The sequence below is a fragment of the Rhea pennata genome, chromosome 4 (assembly GCF_028389875.1).
Source record: "Rhea pennata isolate bPtePen1 chromosome 4, bPtePen1.pri, whole genome shotgun sequence".
Lineage (NCBI taxonomy): Eukaryota > Metazoa > Chordata > Aves > Rheiformes > Rheidae > Rhea > Rhea pennata.
In genome coordinates this window covers 64,104,135-64,129,473 of record NC_084666.1, presented here as the reverse complement: position 1 = coordinate 64,129,473, position 25,339 = coordinate 64,104,135, and the positions used below count along the sequence as shown (strand labels likewise).

The 25,339-nt window shown below is 54.2% G+C and overlaps 1 protein-coding gene across 1 annotated transcript in view; it reads right to left on the bottom strand.

Moving 5' to 3' along the window:
• LEF1 (lymphoid enhancer binding factor 1) overlaps positions 1-24,949 on the bottom strand; it is a 57,995-nt gene extending 33,046 nt beyond the window's left edge. The window contains exons 1-3 of the mRNA XM_062574129.1: positions 24,716-24,949; positions 24,011-24,074; positions 22,555-22,688 (exon numbers count right to left, since the gene is read on the bottom strand). Of these exons, the coding sequence (XP_062430113.1) occupies positions 22,555-22,688; positions 24,011-24,074; positions 24,716-24,949 (432 nt within the window). The remainder of the gene's footprint in view (positions 1-22,554; positions 22,689-24,010; positions 24,075-24,715) is intronic.
• Positions 24,950-25,339: the final 390 nt, after the last annotated feature.

Genomic DNA, 25,339 nt, shown 5'->3' with positions numbered 1-25,339 from the left:
AAACTGGGATTCAAGCTTGGATATGAAGGCAACATATGAGGACAAACGAAGAGCAAAGGCCAGCTGCTCTGCTCAAAGCCCAAAGAACCAGTACACAGTTAAAAAAAAATAAAAGAAAAAAAAAAAGGTAGTGGAGCTTTGCAAAGAAAAAAATAAATGGGATTTGATAAAGATGAGGATAAGCATCTATCTAGCTGGATTACAACTGGTAACCGGATTCAGGATAATTGTGACACTGGAGAGAAAACACCACCCTCACGGCCTGCCTATGGTCTTAAGAACAGGTCTGGTCCTTCTGCAACTCTTTTTTTAAATAATGGAAATTAATACAGGGCAGTTTTGCTGCAAAGTTGTAATTGTAATAAACACGCGAGTTCCCTCAAGACCGCTTTAAAAACAGCGGTGTTGGATCTCTGACAGAAACATGCTTTATTTCAAGCGTTCGTTAAGCACTGGCATTTAACATGTGGCAAAAACGCACCCAGCATCAAAACGGCTTGGTCAGGAGCCCCCTGCCATCTCCGTTTTCTTCTCTCTCTCGTGACTTTTTACCGTGTTTGCTTGGGCGGCCGGCGAGGCTGCGGTGCCGCGCGCGGCAGCTCCCGCCAGGCTCCCCCCGGGAAGGGGACAAGCCCGTCTCCGCTCACCCGCTGCCAGCTCGCCTCTACAGACCGCGCCTACCGCTGCACAGCCCGGCGGTTTCAGACCGAGGCAGTAGGGACCGACAGGGCATTAAATCGCCAGCAACGCCGCACGCCTAGAGGCACAGCTCTCTTTCCGTTCAAACCGGTTCGCTTCGCTCTTCCAGCCCGGCAGCAGGTCCTCTGCAGCGGGCCCCCGTTCCCCGCTCCCGCTCCGGAGCGTGGCGGCCGATGCTCAGCCGAGCTCACCCCGCTCCCACGCGACGGCCCCTTTCAGTCCCATCCACCCGTGCCGGGTTATCTTCTCCCCGGTGTGAGTATGTATATTAAGAAACCCACAGCAAACAAGTATCAGTGCATTGATGCTTTGCACCACTAAATAACGCGTGGGAAACGGGAATGCAAAAACGGGTAATATTTAACTCTCCGGAGGGCAACACGCTCCGTCGGCTTCCCCGACCTCTCCCTGCTCCCGCCTGCCCTCCCGGTAAGTCACAGGCCAAGCCCAGCGGCTGGAAGGGAGTTTTTTCCTGTTTTGCCATGTCCACGCACAGCTTGGTGCCTTTGCTGCTGGCCACGGTCAACACAGACACCGCACGGCTGTAGCAAGCTGTTTGAGTACTCCAAGATTTGTTGTGGCAGCCGACATGTGTCCCGGGATGAGGCGACTCTCCCTGACCAACCTTCATATGTCCCTCAGGAGATGGGCCCCAGAAGAAGACAGCAAAACCCTCAGCCAGCTGATGGCAAGGTGCGTTTGGGTATCGCATGTACCACGTGTTTGAAAGAAGCACTTAAATACGTATATGCTTACATTAAACATATTACAATACCATAACGAAGACCAACAGAGGCTCAGAAGACTGAATATAGGTCAAGGTTTCTTTGAACAGCAAGCTTTTAGCCCAAATGAATGGAAATACTCCGGACTTAGAAAATGCAAGAGCACATGCGCATTGGGAATGCTTCCTAGCCTCCTTTTACAGAAAGCAAGGGCAACGGTTCAGATGCCCCCATCCAAGAACCTGACACACGCTGACGGGCTTCAAACTTGTGGTTGCTACCTCTGAACTCACAGCTTAAAGGCTGACGAGGCAGCAACTGCCTGCTTGCAGCCAAACGCAGGTCAAGCTGGGCTGCCCACACTGCCAAACGCGCCACGCGTTTTTGGACGAGCTCCCACCTTGCTTGCTTCACCACACTTTCTGAAAACCGGGAAAAGAGATAGGAAGAGATGATCATGGGAATGGAGAAGTGATGAATTTGAGCACATCTACTATTGCTCAGCTGATTTCTGCTTCTGCCAAGGTGTCCTGACACCACACCGTCACTGCCGAAACGCTCCTCGGGACGAGCCCTGCTGAAGCCGACCCTGGCGGACAGCAGCCCCTGGGAAGGCTTTTCCCAGAAACGGAAAGATTTACCAACACAGGATAAATCAAGTCATGGGAGGGTCCATCCACGTTTTGCAAAAGGGGCAGGAGCCCCCATCCCTGTATTTTTAGCCACTTCACAGGGATGTCACGGCAGAACCGGAGCAGATCTGTCCCCACTGGAAGCCCAACACAACACCGCTGCCAGCGGCTTGCCAAGGATCTCGGGAGCCGGCAGCGCTCAGTGGGATTAACAAAATTTGGTGTACGACAGGAAGCACCAAAGGGTCAGAGTTTCTGGAAATTCAGGGCTCCTAGATGCCAAAGCACCTGCGTGTACATGGGGAAAAGTTTCCAAGTAACTTCTCTGAGTCCAGTTAAACCGTATTAGCAGATTTATCCAATAACATGCAAATTCAGGTTTTAAAGAAAAGTCTTAAGTCACAGCTCTAAGTGATTTGGACTTTTCCGCTAATGGCATCTGCTAATGACCAAAGATTTAATGCATCAAGTCTTAGCATACATCAGTGCAAACAATATAACCATTTAGTGGAGGTAAAAAGTCATCTCATTAGACATCCATCATTGGATGTGGGCAAGATGGTCCAAAGGCTTAAAATAAAATATTCATTTTTAAACTAAGAAAAAAAATCCCTAAAAATGTACAAATGATTAGGCCAAAAGTAGCAGTCTGCTAAAGCTTCACTAGGATTGAAAATGCAAACTGCAACATATATCTGGAGGTAAAACGCATTTGCAAGTACTTAAATTCTACAGCACTGTTCCACAGAAGGCAAAACCAATTTTGGAAGGAATTAAAGCAATAGGGCCCTCCAGAAACAGGATGTCTCTTAGACAGGTTATTTGAACCATCAATAGAAGGTTACAGCAGGAATTATTCTTCTACCACATTGTGTAAGATGACTTCAGTACAACTGGAAGCGTTGAAAAGCTACTAACTTCACTTTATAAAATAGTCCCACCAGGGTTCACAACACCAACAAGACAAAAAAAACATGCCTTAAAATCACATTTACATGTAGCTAAAAATACAAAAAAAAAATCACAGTATGCAGTTAAACAGGAGCAAAGAATAACTTGGAAGAAGTATGAGCTCAAAGAAACGGGGCTTCAAATGCTTTTTTTGGCCCGCTCCATCGCTGCTGACAGTTTTATCTGAACTTGGTGTAAATCAGCTCAGCAGTTATCTTCTGCAAAACCTCACCGAACGCTAAGCTGCCTAGGTGCGTTTCAGACCTATTTACCAAGCGCTACCTCACGAGCTACGAAAGGGGCACCAGCAGCAGCCAGCCCGCAAGCTTTTCGGGACGGAGAGGGAGATCCGTGGCTGACAACCTGTTCGCTCAGCAACGGTAATAGTTTCACCGGCCTCGGGCGGCCCGGCTGTTTGCAGCTGCCCGTGTCCCCGCCGGGCCGGGCCGCCACGAAGCTCGGGGCTGGCCGAGGCTCCAGCCCCGTTCCCGTTCCTCACCCCGGCCAATTTGCTCTGCTACTACTAAGCTCCTTCCTCCGGTTGGCTGGAGGGCTTAAAAGAAGGTTGTTGGTATGCACGACACACGTGATGGCTTTTAAATTCCGCGTAGGATCTTTCTGCCTGCTGCTAGGTTTGGGTTTAAAAAAGAAAAAAAAAAATCAAAAGCTGCCTTTTTAAAATTTAAAATAACTCTTAAAAGCCTCCCCAGCCCCCGACCTTGTGCAGCAGGCACCTACGTCCTCATAAAAACCTCTGGACTTATAACAGGGGTTCGACCCTAAACATCACAAAAAAGAGCCTAAATTGCCAGATTGCCCAAGCCTTAGCAAATCGCCCTTCCAGATGGTGCTACGGTCGCACCGGGAGCGCTGCGAACAGCAACGGCTTGCCCGGCGACTACGCTTCAGTCCTGCTGAACCCGACAAACGCGGCGCGTGAGTTATGCCTCACTTCGTTAGAGGCACTTCGGAAGTTTTCCATTCCCCCACCGTTACAAAGAGCTGGATTTTTCGTGCAGTTAACACTCCCCGGTGCAATTAACTCCTCCCCTACGCATGGCAGGGAAAGGGGGGGGAGCTTTTATTTCGCTTATGTTTGTTTATTTATTTATTTATTTGGGGGCCATAACTACGTTGTTCCAGCTCAGTAATTTGGATGCAATAAAGCTCGCCTCTGGGGAGCAATGCACTCGCATTAGACTCGGTGCAACACTGCTAAACAATTTATCAGACAGAAAATTAGCTTATGCCACCACAGCTTTATAAGGTATTTAACAGCTAGACACAGATCCCCCCCCTTCCCTCCACCTCCGACACAGCTGTAAAGCTCCAACACGAGCATGAAGGCCCCTCAGGCCGCCGCCGCGGGAGCTGGGGGGGAGGCGAGGGCCCCCGTTTTGGCCGGGGTGCCGTCCCTGCCCCCGGACGCTGCCGCGCTCCCACGGTTTGCCGCGGCGGCGGCGCAGCCAGCGCCCTCCGCCCCCGCGAAACGCAGCCGGGAGCGGGCGGCCAAGCCTTTCGCCCGCGCTCGAAGGCGAAGCTGGCAAAACCCGGCCCGGGGAGCAGCGCGGCGGGCGAGCGCGCCCCTTCACCCAAAGCCCCGTTTGCAGAAGAAATGCAATAAATAAATAAATAAATAAATAAATAAATAACCCCCCCAACCCCGAACCTACGCTGGGTTTGCTGAAGCAGAGGCAGGACGTGGTCACGCTGAACATCCTCTCTTCCTTCTCCTCCCCGAACTCGGCTGCAGGCGCGCGAGCTGCTCGCGTGGGACAAGAGGCCCCGAACGCCTAGCGCCAGCCGCGCAAAACACACAGAGGCCCCAAGTGCCGGCGCTTGCCGTCGGCGCCGCGGGCACCTCTTCTCGGCATCACGCTCCTTCGTGCCGAGCCGGAGGAAGGAAACGCTGCCTCCCCCACAAAAATTAGAAAAAAAAAAAAAAGAAAAGAAAGAACACCACTTTTCCTTTCCTTTTTAGCCCAGGCCAGGTGTTACCGCCGCGGCGCTAGGGCCAGGCCGGCTAACCTGCGGGCTCGGGCGCTGCCGAGATAAAGGGCTCCGGCGTGGTGCCGCACGCGCTGCGCCAGGAACGCCCGGCCTTTCCCAGGGCTTTGATCCCGCTATGGCGCCGCTCTGGATAACGAGCCTGCGGCACAAGCTGGAGGCCATAAAGAAAAAAAAATAAAAGAAGAAGAAAAGAAAAGGCCTCATGATTTTGCAGGGAAACGGTTACTTACGCACGCTGCCGGCCGAGCCTCTGCGCCGACCCCGAGCTTTCGTGTGGGAGCTGCTACCTCCGGCCCGATCTCTCCTAGCCGAAGGGGAGACGTGGGTATCGCTCCCGCAGAAAACACAGGGAAACAAGCAGCGCAACAGTAAACACGATCTCCAATTAGTACGCAATTAAGCTCTAAGTAGAGGAGGAGGAGGGGAAATTTTGCATCTTACACAAATAAGACAGTAAAACCGAGAGCAGAAGGGGCCGAAAGCCTTTATCCCCAGCTCCCGCCTGAACGCGTGGCCCTCTCCGTAAAGGGCTGCCTCCCTCGGGTGTTTTTGGCTGCTTTTTGTCGTTCCAAGGGGGGCAGGGGATCTCTCTCAGGACGGTTCACAACAGGTAACTTTGACAAGCGGCCGTAGCAGCAGGTTGGCAAAGCACGAGAGGCGCGTCCCGGGAGCGTCCCGACCCGCAGGACCGCTAGCGGGGGGCAGAAGGGCTCTGCCCCACCGCCCAGCCGGCACGGGGCCGCGCTCGGCCGGGGGGGGTCGGCCTCGCAGCCCCCCGCGCCGCCGCGGGCCCCCGCGCCGCCCGCACCAACAGGCAGAGCGAGGCAGACGCTCGGGAGCGGCGCGAGAAGATCTTCGACGCCAAGATGCGAGTTAAATACCTAACGCGTGCCTGGCCGCGCGCCCGGCGAGACGGAGCGCGATGCACCGGCAAGGGTGCGCCCTCGCCGTCCGGACGAGGGAGGGGAGCGACGAGGAGCCCGCTCCGCGCGCTTAGCGCCGGCGGGCGGGCAGCTAGGCCCCCGGCGCCGCCGAGCAGGGCACCGTCCCCACGAGCCCGCGAGGGCACAGGCAGCAAGGCCGAAGTAACCCTCCCAGCGAGCGCGTTCCCCGCGAGCGTACGCGGCGATTAACCCCAAACGCGCCGCATCCCGTGGGAATAGCGCTCACCTGCCGCTCTCGAAGGGCAGCAAGGGAGCCCGCCGGGAGCCCTGCCTACACACGCGCGCTAGGAGGGCTCCAGGTTCGCCCACGGAGAAGCAACGCGCAGACGCGTTTTTGATCTCCCTTAAAGTACTGCTTATCTCAGTTTTTGTTTGTTTTGGGTTTTTTCGGGTGTGGGGCAGCCTCTGATGTGAATACCACCCACCGCAGGCTACCTAGGCGATGAGGCAGGCATCGCCAACCACCACCACGGGAAGGCAAACAGGAGCAGCTTTTCCTCCCGTTCCTGCCCCCGAGCACCGGCCCCAGGCAGGACGGGACTGCCAGTACGGGCCTGTCAAACGGCAAGAAGCGCGTTTTGCCTATCCCAAACGCTCGGGCGCAGAGCACCGAGCTCTTGGTCGTTAGCTTATACCCAGCTTCCACTAGGGAAAATGGGAAAACCTTCATCAAGGTCAGAGTCAGGCCTGGAAGTGCAGCCGGGCAGGGGCACGGCTCGACAGGACCATCCCCTACCCCCCAGTCTGGGTGCTGCCTAGACCACCACCACGTGGTAATCCCACAAAAAGCCTCTGAAAAGGTAGGAGAAAATTTATGGGAAAGGTGCACAGAGACCTCCTGCAGGTGCTCTTCAGCCTAGGACCTGCTGCGCTCGGCTTAGTGCCTGCGGCAAGGGCTCAAAACAAGCCTCCTGCAGTGGGTCCCACCGAGTCCCCGCAGGCACCATGGACCACGCTGCAGTCCCCGGGTAGATGTGTGATGGGCTGCAACCACGGCCGCGTGAAATCCCAGCTTAAATGGGGCAAGAGACCTGGAACAGACGTTCTGCACTAAACTAACCTCTGCTCAGAGCTTGGTTCCTCTCTGCCCTTTGAGCCCACCGGCCAGCGGCAGCCCAGCCTCACAGAAGTCCCCAAATAACTGATTTCCTAGCAGCTTTCCGAGGGGAGGAAAAAAAAAAAAAAAAGACCCAGCGACCAGGCAGAGGAAGGAGCTCCTAGCGAGCGGCCGCCGAGGGGAAGAGGAAGCAGAAACCAGCTGTCACGCAGTCTGCTCCGCAGCAGCCGGCCGGGCGCGCGGGGCCAGCGCCGAGCGAGCTGCCCGTCCCCGGCACATCCTTCCTGGCCAGGAAAGGACACAGACCCGCCGGAAACGAAGCCCTGGCAGCAGTGCTTCTCACGCCGCGGCGTGCACGACAGGTCCTTCAAGGCTCCCGGTGAGAAGCGCGCTTGAAACCAGTGCTAAAAATACAGCCGGCGCAGCTGCTGCCTTTGGGAAGCGCCGGCGCTCTCGGGGAGCAGCGCAGCACGGAGCCTGCCCACCGCGCCGAGACGGGCTGGGACATCCCACGCGTCGGTCCCACCGGGACGTCGTGCTCGGGCTGCCAAAGAAACGAACCCAGCACACAGTGGCAGGCAGGACGGGCGCAACTGGCTTGGAAAAGTGTATTTCCAAAAGTCTGTTTTCTTCTGAAAAGGTGCCGGGAGAGAAGGCAGGTGCGAGAGCTGACTCACCAGGCTTCGCCCGCAGAGCAGGCGAGCGGGACCGGGCGGCCCGGCCTTCGCTGGCGCTTGTGCTCCTGGCCTCTCACACAGCGTCAGGCGAGTGGTTTCCACCCCTATGCCCAGGTTTTTCTGTCCACAGAAGTGACTTCATCAGCTAGGAAAAACATGAAACCTCCCTCTTAGCTTCTCAAGCCAAGCATCTGCCAAAACCCATGGCTACCAGTTGCCCAAGTAAGCAGCAAAACATCCCTGGCTTGATCCGTTTGGACCATGGGGGCAGCTGGGGAGCCTGCAGCACGTCCCACCATGCGTGGCGGCGAGCTGAGGAGCAACAGGCAGCTCCTCCGCGCTTCCTGTGGCTCCTTCCAGGTTTCCTTGCACCAGCGAGCCCCAGCACAGAAAAAGGAGAGAGGACCCAGCACTGGCCGCTACTGGGACCGCGAGGCAGCCCAGTGCAGTGGCCTTTGCTACCTTCAAGCTCGGGGTCCTCCAGGGCGGCCAGGCAAAGCCAGGGGGTGTCCCACCGCCGGCGCTCGGTAGGGACCGTCAAAAGCCGAGTTTCTAATTAAGGCCATGGCTGCAGTTAATTGAGTCCAATCCACCTGCGGCACGAAGAGCCGCAATCCCATCAACGATAATGGAACTGCATCGGCTTACACCAGTAATGACTTCAAATCAGCAGCATAATACAGCTAATTCAATACTGCGCTGGGTCCGGCTGATCAGACTGTTCCGCGGGAGGACAGGCGACGGCCTCCTCGGCGTCACTAACTGCTCTGGGAGAGGAGGCGAGGGGAAGAGCTGCAGGACCTGGGTTGGCTAGAAAGGGAGGAAATGTGTTGGAAAAAAAAAAACAGTTTCCAATAACGAGATTAAGGCTTACTTCTACAACTGAATTACTCTCGAAGTGACAGCGCTCAAGTCACTAATGATGAAGCCGCTCTGCCTGGAACTACTCGTGGGGACCAGGAGAAGCGATATCCTCTAACACAGCAGCAGGTTTCAGATCCAGCATGTGTTGAACTACCCCATAAAGCAAGGCCAACTGTAGCTGCTCTGCACCCACCTCTGCAGGGCACAGGAGGAAGAAGTCGTGTCACATGCATGCCCAAAAATGCCCACCGGGGCGTAGGTAGGAGCTCACGGGGACAGCCACGCGCTGGCGTCCCCAGGGGAGGACAGCACAGTGACGCAAAAATTGCCCCAAGTAGGCAGACATGTAAATCAGCAGCTGCTCAGCCACACTGGCAGCCTTGCCCTCGCCACTGGGCCGGCTGCTCCCGGCACGGAGGGAAGAGCCACGGGGAAAGCCAGGAGGAGTGGGAAGGAGCACAGCCCTCCCATCGAGCACAAGCCCTGCCCGCAGCGTGCATGCCACCGCCTAGCACACACACATTTGTCTCGTCCTCTAGCCAAGAAAAGCTAAGTCACCACTCTTCTTCTAAAGAAACATGCATTATTTTCAACCAGTCAAGTTATGACTGGTCTGATTTCCATAACACATGCTCTGCAAACATCTGCCTGCTATTTAAAACTCTGCTCCACCAGGACAGAAGTTGAACAGGGCAGATCTCTGAGCCAGCAGGTCTACGCAGGGTTTCCTTCTACTGCAGCTAAGGCAGGGAGAAACGTGTTTTTCAAGAGCTTCGCCCCTTGCTGCTAGGGCCACAACCAGCTTCACGCTTTTCTCCGGGTGTTGCACAGTGCTAATGCTCCCACTCACGGCATGGAAAGTCTCTTACCTTCCCCTGCCAGCCCATGCAAAAAGTACCTGCTCATACAAAAAAAAGCAGCTTTTAGAGCCTCTGTTGCCCTTAGGAGGACCCAGGGAGGGGTTATCTTTTCCAGAGAGATAAAGGATGGGTAGCATCAGGCACCTAACAAAGCACACGGCACATTCAGCTTTTCTACCATTTTTGCAAGCCAGCTGTCGAAACGTGGAGCGCCCCAATTAGATTATGTTAAATGCTACTCTAAACGAAGAGCCTTGCTGGCAAGAAAGTTATCCCACCATTACGGAACTGCTCACAACCTACTAAAAGACCACAAATTGGTCTTTACTTTAACGTGCAAGGAAGCCAGCTTGCACAACCCATGCCGGCCCTGCCATCGCGCCGGCTCCAGCTCCCGGTCGGCTCCTGCAGGCTGCCCCGGTGCACCAGCTCCTCCCCGTGCCACGCTTGCGGCGCGAGACAGCTCCCTGGTCAGGCCCTTCACTTGAGTTTGGCCTCTTCATTGGAAGCCCCATCCAGTCCCAGCCTGTGGTCTGGTTACTGTTTCCTGCCTGCCGTCCTGGAAGAGCTACAATAACTGACTCCCCTTACCGCAGGGAGCTGACACAGGCTAAATCCATTCGCTGCCATCGCTGGGATGCTCAGCTGGACCAGATCAAAAACCAGCAAAGGAATAAAAGTCTCATACTGAGAGGAACAAGGTCTAGTCAACACATTTATCTCCATCCCTTCATTCATCACTCCTGAAACACAAGAAGATCATTGCTGGTGCCTCCCAAAACAGCTCCGCATGGACTCGCTCTCCTGTGGCGTGAGGAGGAGCAGCGGAGAGGACTGGCCTGGCTACGGCTCACACTCGTGTTTGCTCATTTCTGTGTTCCCATTCAACACAACTTCAGACTCACAAAGCAAAATATACTGAAAGTTCAGGTAAGGCACTTTCCACTTCCCATTTGGCTGCTCCAGCCCTGCACTTCATAATAAGCTTCCTAGTTCATCCTCATGCAAACCAATGGATTTTGGAGCTTGCGCTTAGCATCCTCCAGGAAGAAAACAGAAAAGACCCCAGTGTATTGCAAGTCTCATGTGCCTCCCGTCTCTGTACAGGACTTCTCATGTTTCAGTAATTTCATGTTTCTCTCCTTTGCATCAGCTTTCACAACGCGCTACCCGTCTCAGCCCCACCAACCTGAGCAAACCCAGACGAGAAGGTCGCATGTCCCATACCGAGCGTTATGCACACTAAGCCCTGGACGCACAGCTGCTTCTCCAATATACAAGCTGTTTCTTCCCAGAGACCAACAGCTACCAACGACAAGACCTTCCCTGCAGCGAGGAGTGGAGGAAACCAAGAGGTGCAGCCACAAAAGCTGCCCGGCACCACCACCGTTGGCTTAGCTGGGCAGCCTCCAGCTTCAGCTCAGCTCCTTGGTTTTACCCAAACTGCTCCTGATGAAAGGTTTCGTGCCATGCTGCTCTTCACTTCAAAGAGGACGACACTAAGGAGAACTATTAAAGCAATTAAAAAAATTATCTTTAAGGTGCAATCAAGCCAGAGATAAATGGGAATAATTATCAAGCTGCAGATTTTTACTTCTTAAAAAAAAAAAAAATCTGCAGTCAGCCTGGAAGACCCTGCAAGGCGGCAGAGCCGGGTGCAGGGAAAGGCCTCTCGGTGCGCCTGCAGCCCAAGTTGTCCGTCCTGAAGAGCGGGAGGGCTGCGCTTAGCCCGCACGCGGCGGCTCCGTGCACGCTGCTCGCTTCTTGGCAGGTTGGGGCTTAAGTCACGTACTTCCATCAATCAAAATAGTTAATCAGCATTAAAAATTGCACGAATCAGCCGACAAAAGGGGTAAATAAGATCACTCCCCTTTTTTACCTGCATTAAAAAAAGAATTCTTTGTAATTTATATCTGTTGGGAGGTGGAGGGGGAAACACTAGAAGCAACCAGCTTTGGGTTTTTTGTTTTGTTTTGTTTTGTTTTGGGTTTTTTTGAGATGACACATCTTTCATCAAACATATTTGTAATAACAAGGGATTATCAGAGACTTAATTAACTGTTGAAGTCTGCAGTGGAGCTCCATACCTCGAGCGAGGTGCAGCCCAATCCCTATGCGACTGTATTTAAGAGCAAGAAGGTGTGCGGAGTTGGGGGAAAGAAACAACTTTTATTGAAGACGACGCTTCAGGCAGCCCTGGAGCAGAGTGGATGCAGTTTGGAAAGAACTAGCAACCCAAAAACTTTTTGATAAGACACAAATTCATTGATGTTGGCTCACGCTAGGCCCACTTCAACTCTGCACTTGTCCTCCGCGTTTCCTTGGCATCTCCGTTCCTCGCCTCTCGCCGCTTTAGCATAACTTTATTTTTCTCTTTTATCTTTAGCTAACTGCACCCAGGGACTGGAGGGATTGATTTTTTGTTTTGACTTATTGTTTGAAGATCTGTAACTCAAAGCAGCTTCTTGCGCCTCTGATATCTAAGCCTGAGCAGTATAAAAGGTAACGCTCACCCCGCGTACCAGCCCGAGCAGGGATACCACTTTATAATCAGTCATCTGCGTTTTATTTTGCCTTTTGGGGAGGAAAACTATTTTAAGGCTTTACGGGCAATGATGCTTTAAATACATCTTCTCCTGGCTGATGCTACATACGCCCCGTCTCCTTCTCTTTTTAAGGACAGTAAGCTACTGCTCACTACTCGGAGAGGGGAAAAAAGACCCAAGTCCCTAGCGAGAGGAGGCCGTTGCACCTCGGAGGATATTTTGCGAAGGGTGTCGCGGTACAGAGAGCACCTTGAGCCGCCCCGCCAGCCCTCGAGCCGCCCCGCCGCCAGCCCGACCCCAAACCCCTTCGCGAGGGCAGGGAGGCGCTCACGCCACTGCTCGGCCACCCGTCCCCACCCCTGGGATTTCTCCTTAAATCCGGTAATTCCCCTCACCCAAACCCTGCCGTTACATGCTGCAAACGCTGCCAGGCTGCTTTAAACAACCAATTCCTCGCAAACGGCACCCGAACTCTCTGCGGAAGCCAGCGGCCCCGGCGCAAGCCCGCTCCGGCCCCTCTTCCCCGGAGTCGCCCGGCTCCCCGCCGAAATATGGTTACATACGCCAACATTATCTGCCGATTGTAACCTCGTTTTCTGCTCTGCGGGACGGCGCGAGCGGCATTCGTCACCCCGCGGCCCCCGCGCCGGGGCAGGGCCGCGGGAACCCGGCCGCCGCCGCCCGGCTCCGCGCAGTCACTCAGGTAACAAACCCATAATCTCGCCCCGTTGCCATGATGGTTGAATTACACATAATTGTTCCTGCACTGTGATTGATTTCTGCCTGAATACAGACCTCTGCCTTTTTTTTTTTTTTTTCCCTCTCCAGCGCAAGCGAGCGGCAGCCAAGTCTCTCCGCCGAGGAGGAGGAGGAGGAGGAGGAGGAGGAGGAGGAGGAGGAGGAGGAGGCAGCCGCCTTTGAAGAGATCAAAGCCAAGGCCGCGAGCAGTTGTGCGCCCTGGGAATATGGAAAGCCTTTATGCTCGCAACCCCATTTCCAACATCATGTTGGATTGCAGCTGCATTACATTCTGCCAGCATTCTTAATGCTTTTAGTATTGACTCTGACATCACCGATAGCTGCTTTAAAGTAACAAAAGCTGAGGGACGACTTATTTTCACAACTCAGTAATTGGAACATGCAAAGTTAGGGGAAGGCGGCATTTGTTTCTAATCTGCAATACAAAAGAGAGCACAGAAAATTATATAAGTTCCCCAAAATTAAAAACACGTTTTTCATATGGGAAGAACAGAGGGGGCATTTTTATAGCCTAGACCACACAAAATGAACTGATTATGCACATGCTTTTTCAAGCCTCAAGGCTGAAGTAAAAATATGATTGGGTAAGCGAGTCAAATTGGGAAAAATACTGTGACTCGCGGTGCGGTTAGTGACTTTTAGCACCTGATGCAAGGCAAAATAACAGAGATGCCCGGGAGTCGCCTCCCCTCTGCAGCTCCTTATAATAAATAGGCAGCAGTTTGCTCTCTCGAAAACGGACGCACGACACGTTGCAAACCAACATTAAATTCCCGTTAGTTATCTGAAAAGGCAGCTAATGATATAAAAAGATTAAAAAAAAAATCAAAATCAAAATCACAAGGCTTCCTCCACGATCCCCCGATCTCCAGCCACACAGGCAACTCTCACGCTGCCTTGAAACCGCCCCTGCCGCAGCCTTCTTTACGGGGGGGTCCAACGCCCCCGCAGCCCTCCTCCCTCCCCACCTGCCTTCGCAAGTCAGAACAAAAGCGAAGCTCTAGCGAGAAAGCCCATCCTGAACTTTAAATGTGCGTCTCTTCTGTCCTGAGAAAAATTCCTGGACGACTTTCAAAACTTAACGGTGGAAAGGGAAGGGGCCGTAACAAGCGCAGGAAGAAGAGGCAAGGAAGAAGCAGCAGCTGAACCGCTCTCTGCCTGTGCCCTGACCAACACGAGCACCACGGGTGCTTCAGCAAATACGTTTACTTAAATTAAGACCCCGGAAAAGGAGCCTTTAAGAACAGCGATATGGTCGCTGCCACTTACAACGCACAGAACAGCGAGGAACGAAGAATGTGCAAATAAAGCACAAGCTGTAAAAAAAATAAACGCTGTAAGCTGCAAAGAATTAAACATTATGAGCACCCATGTATTAGCAATAAAAATAATTTCCTCTTAGCCATTGCATTTTTCTTCTGCTGTTCTACCACTCCTTTTTTCCCCTGAAGTCATTAAAACCCCAGCTCAAAGAGCACAGCGGCGGGATCTGCCCTCCCTCCCTGCGGACCCAGCGCTTATGTCCCTGTCACTTCAAGGCTGCAAAACCATCCTGGTTTTACTTTGACTGTTCCTTAACACACACATGCACACACACACACGCCGTACTGAGGCTGAAACCGGTGCCAAACGCAGCACGCTCTTCACCAAGAAGCAAAAGCTGATTTTTCTCAGTAGCATTAAGAAAGAAGTCTCTCCTGCTCTAATATATTCCCCCCCACTGCCCCGATCCTCCTCCCCACAGCAAATTTACTGCCTGCTCTGCAAGCCTGGCTTTCCTGAAGAAGGAGCAGCTCTTAGTGGGGCTGCTGCCCGCTCTGACAGCCGGTCCCTCGGAGACCTGCTGGAACCTGGATCCCCATAGAGCGACACCAAGAAAAGAGGGAAGAGACCTGGAGAGGGAGCCAGGGCAGTCACTACAAGCCAATGCACCTCCTGCCGTGCTGGCGGACCCTACTCCGGCTTCTGCCTGTGCCACCAGGAGCCCCCGGTGCCTGCGGAAGCGGACACCAGCCTGCAAGCTGCAGGCAAAATGTGCCGGGCTGCAAGGGTCTCCAGCACCCTCCACCATGCAGCACAGGGGCAGAAGTCACTTCTGTAAGAGGCTGCAAGCTTGGCCATCCTACCTGCGAGGCTCAGACCATGGCCGTGAGGAAAGAGGGGCTTTCCGCTGTGAATTATTGCTTATTTTCCCTTCCTGTTTCTTTTTTTTTTTTCCATTTACGGAGGACTCATGAATCCGAGACTATCAAACTTGATAGGTACTTGCAGGTATTCACTGGAATTTCAGAGATGGCTTTTGGCCCACGGGAAGCCCATGGAGGCTACGGGCCGGCTTTCCATCCCACATAACTCATCACGCCACCCAAACAGCGGTTTTCGGTGTCCCGGCAGACAGCAGCCCTCTCCTCGCATCGAACTGTGCGGTGACTTTGTATCTGAGCGGGCTGGGGGACCTGAAAAAACCAGTGGCGGCCGGGATACACAGGACATACCGGCTGCAGCCTGTGCTCCTTCCTGCTTCTACCCAAAATCTTCAGTACGGGTCTTTGGTCTGTAACTGGACAGCAGCGTGTGAAACAGCCACAGTGACTGCTGAACCACAGCGTTGCTGGAGTTACACACACGCACGATAGCCTGATAATACAAATAAGACAAATACACCGAAGAAGGGCAACTTTTGGTTTGTTTTCCGGAAAAAAAAAACCCTGTATCTTCATCCCTGAGCTGTCTTTGCAGTGAGTTCCTGAAGCGAACTCAGGAAATGTGGGTTTTGGCCCCAGCTGTGCCGCCACCTTCCCCACAGCCCCCGAGCGAGGTTTGCTCATCGGCGCCCAGCCCGCAGAAGCACCCTCGGGGAGGGGGGCGAGCGCGGCGCGGCCGCGGCGGGAGAAGAGGCGGCGGCGGCGGCCGTGGGCGGCCGAGCCTGCCGCGGCGCGCTCGCGGCCATCGCCACGGGTCACGTCCTCGCGCCGGGGTCCGCGTCCTCTGACCACGCGCGGAATTTACCTATTTCACGACAAATTGCACCGGCGCAAACCCTCGCCGCCGCCCCCCCACCGGGGAACGCGATATCCAGGCGGTGCTACCCCGCGGCAGGCGGCTCTCGCGGCCCCGGCTTAACCCCCCGCGCTCCGACCCCGGCCAAGACGAAGCAGCCGGCGCCGAAAACAACGCAGGATGCAGGGGACGGGATGGGGTGACAGAAGTCGGCCCGCAGCTCCCTTCCGAGCTGGGGCTTCTTGGTGGCGAAACGCTGCCTCCAGAAGCACAACGCGAGACCCCAGAGGAATCGCGCGGGCTGCTCCGCTGCCTGAATTTGGCGAAAAGTTTTGTCCAGAAGACGCTGCCCAGAAGGATTCATTTAATGGAGCCAGGCTTTTTCTCTACAGCCACTGCAACTGTTTAACTAACAGAACAGACCTACTTACAATTTTGGAGCCAGAGCTGGGAGACGAGCTTCGCAAAACCCCTTGGAAATCTCCTTCTCCTAAAAAGTCTCCCTTCTGCCCCAGATTCAAGAGTCTTTCAAATGGCTCTGGTTACACAGTATTTGCCGATTCAATTACATTTGCTACTCTGTCCCATTAGTCTCTAACATTCTTGTTTCCCCTATACACACACTCAAGCACACCTACTCCTGAAGAGAAAAAAAAACAAAAAAAAAAAAAAAAAAGGAAGAATTTAAAGTTCATCTGACTCAGGGAAAAATAGGAATTGTTTTGGGAAGGCCCTTTAACCAAAAAAGTTTTGAACAAAACACCGTTTTGATCAGCTCTCCCAGAATCTCTTGGTATTTCCTTATTACAAAGTATGAAGTCATCTTTTACAGGTCACTCTGATAAGAAGCTTAGTAGTTGCCAGTTTAAAAAGCATGTCTGTAATAATGCTGTCAAAGTGTATGAAGTGGCCTAAAAAATTAGCATTTTTTTGCTAATTTTTCCCCTGTTCTGAGTTTTCCTTCTGAAGATTTACATCTCAAGCAGTGTCTCTGTACTACTTTCTTAGAAATTATTCTCAAAACAACTGAAGGAGGAAAAAAAAAAGTCACAACACAACCAGAGAGCTCCACACACTGAAGAGCTAAGCTTTGGGGTTTTTTTTTTCCTCCCATTTCTTTCTTTTTTCCTTTAAATCCAGTACAGCTTTCTTTTCTCCCTGCACATGGGAGTATTATAAGACATGAAATGATGTGACAGAGAAAGAGGATTTTGAGTAACAAAATTCTCAAACACAGCACGCTCAGTCCAGCTCTCCAAACACAGATTTTTCTTTTTTTTTTTTTTTAAGTTAAATTACACTCATGTGAGAAGGCAAGAACCAGGCTGGAAAGACCACCACAAATATAACTCAATATTCAACGGCTGGAGGCCAGGGAAACAGCCCTAGGGGTGTTCTTAGAGCAAAATATTTTCCGTGCTTACGCTTTCCAAAGCGCGGCTCTGCGGCTGCGACGCCCGGCTCCTTCCCTCGGGACGCCCTCGGCGCTCCTCGCTAGCAGAGGGCTGCGGGAAACGAGCCGCCACGAGCCTCGGGGCCGGGAAAGGGCAACGGTGCCCGAGGGGAGCAAGCGGCTGTGCAGCGAGGCAGCCCGCGGCGCTCGCCCGCTGCCCCGGGCGGACGCGGCGGCTGGGCGCAGCCGGAGCCGCGGACGCGCGGGCGCCGCTGCCAGCCGGCTCGCCGAGTAAATCCCGGCCAGAAGGACTCTCGGTTTTAAGCTTCGGTGCCGGAGCTGGTGTCAACAGCACACTTACTTTCTTAGTTAAGCCAGCCCCTTTTATAAACGTCTTTTCCTAAGCCAGAGAAGACGGAATATTTTACGCCAAAAAAACAGGCACGTGTCTCTAACAGGACTTCAGAAATACGACAGAAGCAGTGAAACGCGTTTGTGGGGGCTGTTTCCTCCCCCGCAGCCCCGCGCCGGCCTGCAGAAGGCCTCGTCCTCCTCGGAGGACGCCGGAGCCTGCGGGGCTGGGGGCTCCTCCTCGAGCCGTGCCCTCGCCGGCACGGCAGGCCCGCGCCAAGCTGCTCTTATTAACCTGCTTCAAGGCCGGAGAAGAGGCGGCGCGGCACCGAAGCGGGAGGAACGGCATTGCCCTCCCTCTGGAGCTGCCTCCAAAGCCAAGCAGCAGCTCCACCTTTTAAGGGTGATAACGAAATAGCTATGCAGGGAAAGGAGACTGAGGGCACGCGTGCGTGCACGCACACGCACACGTTTGTGCAGTGAAGCCCCAGCCGCGGCGATCTGCCAGGGGAGGGGTTTCTGGGCACGCCGCGGCTGAAGTCACGCGCACGTCATCCTCGCCTCTGCACCGAGCCTCAAGGAGAGGAGCATTTGCTCTCTCTCTTGCCCGTCCACAATTTGCCAGATTTATTGGCCCCTCCTTTTCCAAGCAGATGATACGTATATATACACACACATGTATACATATATGCATATTTCTTTTTTTCCCCCTTGGTGAAACAAGAGGGCACCCACGGTGGCTCCTGGCCTGGCGCTGGCACCTCAGAGGAAACCTCGCTCATGCCCGCGACCGGCGGGACCCGGACGTGTTTGCAGCAGCCCGGCTCGCTTGCCCGTGCCGAACGGACCGCTCTCCTCCGCCAGCGCCGGCGCTCAGCGCCCCTCGCTCAGCTGCCGGGCAGACGCTGCCGCAGCTCCCGGCGGTCGCACGCGCGCCTCCAGGAACCCGGACGAGTCCTGCTCTTGCAGGAAAACACCGACAGGGTTGGGAAGTCTTCTGCTCCTCCCCACCTTGCTGCCGAGCCATCTCACGGGCTAATCCGCGCCGCTCGCCTCCACGGAGGTGCGTGTGGCTCGGGGTAAGGCAGCAGGACCGGGATGCTCGTCGGCCCTGGCGCTTCCCCGCTTTGAAGTCAACAGAGAAACTAGTGCAGAGCGTCCTGAGGAGCGACGGGAGCAGGAGGGGAGCCCCAGCACCGGAGCCACGAGGTGCCAGGTGGCTTTCAGCAGGCCGAGCCTCTGCGCCAGCGCCGGCGTTCGCACACGCGGCACGAGCCAAGTCCCACGCAAAGAGAGCATTTATTCAAAACCGGCTTCGCGGCCGCCTGCGGCGTAGCCAGACACAGTTTCCAGGCTGGGAAGGCTGAGGCTCTCGCTAGGGTCCAGTCATGCTCCCGAAGATTTCCCACGAGCAAGTCAACCATCCTGCTTGCAGAACTTTCAGCCAGGGAAATAAAACCCTCCGACTCAGACGCTGTATCCATGCACGCTTGCTACTTCTACCCTCATCCTTCCTCCTATTCATTTTACCCACGCAGTTTTTCCTGGGAGGCTAGCTCTTCAAGACAGGAACTGTATCCATGCGTGGCTTTCACCATGCAGATGCATGCAAATAACATCCAAACCTGGGGGGTGAGGGGAGGCAGTTTGCTTACTACAATTCTTCCTTGCATTCAGATTTTTGTAGCAGAATTTCTTACCGTTTCCAAATAGATACACTGTATTTTGCAAGTACCTGTAAGGTACTCCTGTATGGGTTGTATCCTCCAACCTATTTAACAACAACTCCAGCAGCTAACACAGAAACAGTTTAACCACTAAGAAATAATCTCAGACCCCATGAACAAATGAGAACGGACAAAAGGGAGGTCGCAGAAATCCCGTGTCTTACAATGGAAAGTCTCATTCATGGAGAAGAGTGAGGAGCAGAGACAAAATAATTCTCTGGACGAATCTGAGAAACAAAAACGATTCTTCTGTCTCCTCTGCTGTCCCCACGTTCCCACCGCACAGATGAGAAAGGTTTGCTACCCAAAACCCGTGCTAAAAAAAAAAGTATGAAAAACTCCCACAAGTTAGAAAACAAACAGCTGCCTCCTGCTCCCATCTTCAGTACCCACACGATGCTGAAAAACCACCAAGAGCTATCTCAGGCACACAGGGTGCACGTTTGCCAGGTGTTGCTGTGGCTTTAGTACTATCACATGCCACTTTTCCTGCAGCTACCTAACCCAGCTGCTTTGCTCTCCTACTCGCCCGGCTATCAGATAAGGGCGCACGCTGCTACGCAAGGCTCCCACATAAACCTGTAACTAACACTCTCCCGCTCCTACAAATCCAACTTGGAAAAGGCAAATCAGTTACCAGTAAAGTCAAAAGGAAAAAAGAGAGAGGGGAAGGTGGATGAGACTGCTGTAACAAGAGTGAATTCAGGGCAATTTGAACTCTTCCTCATCCATCCTTCCCACAAGAGAGCTGCACCAGAACTACACTTTGGCTTTCTTCTTTCAGGCTTTTTTAGATAGACCAGGCCTGACTACACACATACATTTTTGTATTTAGTTTACAGAGCAAGAACTTAAAGCATTTGCCCTTTAAAAACAGAAAAGGGTGGGGTTTTTTTTCTCCAAATGTGTTGTTGGAAGTAACTTTTTCCCATTCTAGCAAAGCCTTCCCACCACCCCAGCTACAAGCTTGACCTGCACAGAGCAGCTTCGATTAGCAAAAAGAAAAAAAAAAAAAGAAAGGCCTCATGTGCCATTTGATGTGACAGTCCCAGCACCGGGCCCCATGTGCTTGTCCCAAAAAGCAGTGCTTTACCGTAGCAATACACATACATACATACATTCAAACACGTATATACACATGCACACACACACGTACGCAGGCAGGCACAGCTGTGCCCATCGGGAAGGGCACGTGCCCTCCGTTTCACCGTGTTTTACCAGCTGCGGTGCTGCCGGTGCTGTTTGCACGTACCAGCCTCATTGAAATGGTTTGCACAGCGTGGAGTGGGAGGGGAGGGGAGGGGGGAAGGGAAGGGAAGGAAAAGGCCTTGGTGCCCCGGGGCAGTGTTTTAATCCTGCCCAGCACCTCGAAGCAACGTGAGAGAGGCAGCAAAGCAGCGATGGCTTTGTGCTGAAAAAGGCGCAGGTACAGTGCCACGGGGCTGCTGCTCCTCCCTCCGCGGGCGGCCAGACCCCCGAGACCCCCGGCTCCCATCCCAACCCCCACGAGGAGGGGTGGGAGGAGCAAGAGGAGGAGGAGGAGGAAGAGGCACAGCTGTCAGCTAGGAGCCCAGCAGAGATTACAGCGCAATTAAAGAAGAAAAATAAATAAATAAATGAAAGTATTTAACAACTCGCGCGTGCAGCCTTGGGGTTACTCGGAGAGGGCTCCAGGTGGGTGCCGAGGGGCGAACACCGGCGCAGCGGACCCGTCCCCGCGTGCTGGGGGCGTCCCGTGGCAGCGGGAGAGCCGGCCAGCCGCTCGGGCTGTCTCCTCGGGCACACAGCTGGAGCCGGTTTCGCGGTGCAAAGCCCTGCACGAGCCACTTCCTTGGGAACAGCCAGCAGGAAAGCCGGGGCGGGGGGGGGGGATTAAAAATAATAGTAATAAAAAAGGTCTTATCAAGTTCCCCAGTCTCCAAAAAGGAGGGATTTGAGCCTCGGTGCTGCTGCAGCTGCTGCACGCTTTTGCCCCCAAAACATCTGCGCCGAAGGTTTCTGAAGAGCAGCGTCCGCAGCGGCGGGTTTCAACGGCCCGGGGCCGTCACCCGCGAGCACCACGCGTGCTACGGCGCAGACACGCCATGCCAAACGAGCGCAGGTCTCCGCGCGGCCATTTACACGCTAACGAGACCTCTCTTAACAGCAGAGCTGCTGAGAGCAATGCGCTGCGTCGGGCTGGGCTCTCTGAAACGCAGGCAGCGACACAGAAAAACCACTGGTCTGGCACTGAACCCCCGCCTTCAGAAAACCACACTGCAGCATCGCTCTGAATCCCAACATCCAGCGTTTTAACACGCTTTACTGCTGTTAAATCACCAGCACAGACTAGGCCTCGTCTTTTTATTCCTAAAACCAAAAGCCACAACCTTGCAGAAAAATCAAGGCTACAGCAGAGCAAAATGAAGCCAGTTGTTAGTTTTTTTTATTTGGTAGTCGCTATCTAAGAGCCAATAAGAGGGAAAGCAACTTATCACCAGCAAATACCTGTACGCAACTTCTGATATCCCAGCATAGGCAGCTGTGGGGACACCTTTGCCAGAGGACATCCACAAGCAAATGTGTTTCCTGCTCCACTCCAATTCTACCAATGCGATTTCCACGGCTAATTTTAGCGTTGCCTCTCCATCACCCCATCCGTATACCAAAAGGTCTACAAAAACAAAGGGGAGTTGACTCTCCAAAACCAAAAATCCCTTAAGATCCTCCCGGACGTGCATCCACCCCACTGCAGATAGAGGCACCAACCTGGAAGGCTCAGCGCCCGCCGCGAAGTAAAGCAAAGCGGCGACTGCGACTCTGCCCCAGGCTTGGCAGCAAGTTGCCCAAAACAGTTTGTGGACGAAGTTACAGGGCACGTTTCAAAGCTGTACCCGCAGATACCCACGGCCTTTACACAGAGCCGCCGATGACACAAATAAACAGCAGTCAGCAAAGAGCAATGCCACATCCGAAGGCAAAAAAAAAGCACCAAATCTTTTCACCTTGCCGACAAGCAACTTTAGCAGCTCTACATCCAGTCCCCTATTTTCCTCCACAAGCAGAAGAATTAAAGCCCGCAAGCTCGCACCTGCCCTCGTCCCTGCAAAGCCGGCATTTACATTATCCCGCGGCGCGTTATCCCCCGGCGCAGAGCAGGGCCTTCCCCCTGCTGCCGCCCCCCGCCCTGCTCAGAGACCCCACAGCGAAGCGCAGGCTGCTGCTTTTCCACCACCATCGCGGCCAACGCCTCTGACAGCCCTAAACTGCCACAGGACGGAGGCTCTGAAGACCCCAAAGCTACCTAAAAAAAACCCCAAAACCAAACCAACCCCAGGGAGGGCAGGAGCCCCAGCGGGGCCCCGCGGCAGATAACTCACTGTCCTGGGCATGGGCGGCGACAGGGATCCGTTCGGCATGTAGGGGTCGGTGTTCATGTTTGGCATCATGATATACCCAGAATAACCAGAGTACGATGGTCCCTTGCTGTATAAGCCACCGTCTGGATGCTTTCCTAGGGGAAGAGGAAACAAGGATCACGTTATTCCCTGCATATAACGTGTTTCTCGCGAGCCGGAGCGCTCACACAGGCATGGGGCATTCCCAGAAATGTTCTGCATGCAAACGCCGCCTTTCACAGGGCAACTGCTTCTGACAGAAAGCGGTCCACAGCAATATATAAAAACTTTTTTTTAAAAGTTTTAAACTTTTTAAAAAAAGTTTTTTTTTAAAAAAAAGTTTTTTCTATTTTCTTTTTTTTAAACACGAGCTAATTCTTAGAGGAGTAAGCGTGCTTAGCAAGGAGTTTACACTTCAAATGTGGAAAAACCTCAGAGCAACCCATTTATTTTGCTAGCCTCTGTTCAAAGGGGCAGCAGCATCAGCAATGACATCACGTTTCTCAAGTAGCAGTTTTCCCCCATTTTATATATTCCCCCAGGACCTGCGGATTCAGAAGCACTGCCAGCATGGATTTTCGACAGCGCCGTCAGGAAGGGGAGGACCTGGGCAACAATCGCTAGCAGAGGTTTGCTCTGGCCACGGGGACAGTGAGCGGCCAGGATTTGGGGCAGAGGCTGGTGACCACGCGTGGCCACCCTTGGGGAGCCCAGGGAGGAATGCTATCTTGCAGGAAAACAAGTAATTTGGCTCTGCTTTCTGCGCAGAGAGAGGCAGGGACGGGGGCGAACAGGTCCCCCACCCACATGCTCTACTAGTCGTTTACAACTCCCAGATGAGCCTCTAAGAAGATGCAAGGATGAAAACACAGCTAAACAAAGCTGATCTCCTCCCTCCCCGCCTGCCAAAATATGCGGACATTATTGCTTTTAGGCAGTTTAATGGCAAATTTTGAGAAAGACCACCAGAGAGTCCTGGCGAGCAGCAGGACCGAATTGCAAGGGTCTGTCTTTATATGGGATTTATGATATGACATAGTTAAAAATCTTAACTTTGATTATGGGGGGAAAAAAAAAAGCACACCACTTCTGACTGCCACAACTCAGCTGCGCTGTACGAGCGAAGACACAGATGTGCTTAAGCTGATATCCTAAAAATAGTTATTTCTTCAGCAAAAGATCCATTTGGCCTACTTATCAGTTTCTAAACAACAAAAATACCATTTGGTTACTCAAGATAAACGCGCTGGGTGTCCGTCTCCTTTTTGAGCCGGCTCTGAAAGCACTGCACGCCCCCCCGCCCCCCCACTCCCAAAGAGAGACTGGATTTGTCCTTTCCCAGAGAAACCGCAGCCGGGTCCGGACGCTGCGCGGAGGCGTCCCAGGGCGCTGCCGGGGCGGCGGCGGCAGCCGGCCGGCCGCGGCGCGCGGCTCTCACCTTCCTCGGGATGCTCTCTGCCTTTATCGTGGTAGGAGTCCTGCGCCTGGGTCTGCCTGGAAACCTAACCACAAAGAATCCAGCGTTAAGCAAGCAAGCAAGCAGGAAAAGAAAAACAAAACAAAACAAAAGCAGGAGAGTCATTTTATGGACGTTCGTTTGCTGTTAATAACACTAGATCTTCTTGGGGGGGGGGGTTTACAGCCAGAGATAAGCATCTCTGTTTTTCCTCTTAGTCATTTTGAAGGCAACTGTACCAGTTTGCTCGTGCAAGCGGCCGTTTTATTGCGGCGTTAACAACTACGTGGCTCTTGCGAAGCCTTTCCAGCAGCAGCGCCCTGCGTTTGGCGGGGGGGGGGGGGGGGGGGGCGCTTATTTCTGGAAAACACTTTGCGCTCCAGCGATCGAAACCACTTTTTGCTCAAGTGACACCGAGGGCGATACTGAGCCCCGGGCTGCCCTCGCTACCAGGTCTCGGGGCGGGGAGGGGGGGAAGGAAACGCAGCAAAACGCGGCACGACGGACCGCAGCGCCGGGAAGCGCCTCCCGCGCCGCTGCCCGCACAGCCCCGCTCGCGCCTTCCCCGCCGCAGCCCCGGGCCGCCCGGGGGCAGCTTGGGGGTGGGTGTTTTTTTTTTTTTTAGGGGTGGGTATTTTCCGGAGTGTGTTTTCTGAGGGGAAGCGGGGGCTTTCCCCCGGCCCGCACCTCGTGCCCGCCGGCGCCGGGGGCGATCTCCGACTCGTTGACGAGGGAGGACTTGATGTCGGCCAGGTCGCCCTCCTCCTCGGGGTGGCTGATCTCGGCGAAGATCTTCTCCTTCTGCGGGTCGCCCTCGTCCTTGAAGGGGATCATCTCGTCCGTGGCGCACAGCTCCGGGTCCCCCCCGCCGCCGCCGCCGCCGGCCCCGCCGCCGCCGCCGGCCCCGCCGAGCTGAGGCATCGCCGCGGCGCCGCGTCTGCTCCGGCCGCCGCGCCGCGCCGCGCCGGGCGCGGGAAGAGGCAGGAGGAGAAAAAAGGAGGAGAGGAGAGGAGGGACGGGCGGAGGGAGGGCGGGAGGGAGCGAGCGAGCAAGGGAGGGAGGGGAAAAAAGGGAGGGAAAACTAAAAAAAAAAAAAAAAAAAAAAAAAAAAAAAGGAGAGGAAACCCACCCCCGGCACCGGCCCGCGGCACCGGCCGCGCCGCCCCCGCGGCAGCGGGGCCCGGCGCAGCCCCGGGCTCGGGGGTGCTCGGGGGGGCGCGCAGCGGCGCCGTCCCAAGTCGCGGGGCGCCGCGGCGGCCCCCGGTTAAAGCGGGGGCGGGGGGGGGGCGCGGCCCGCGCAGCAGCGCGCAG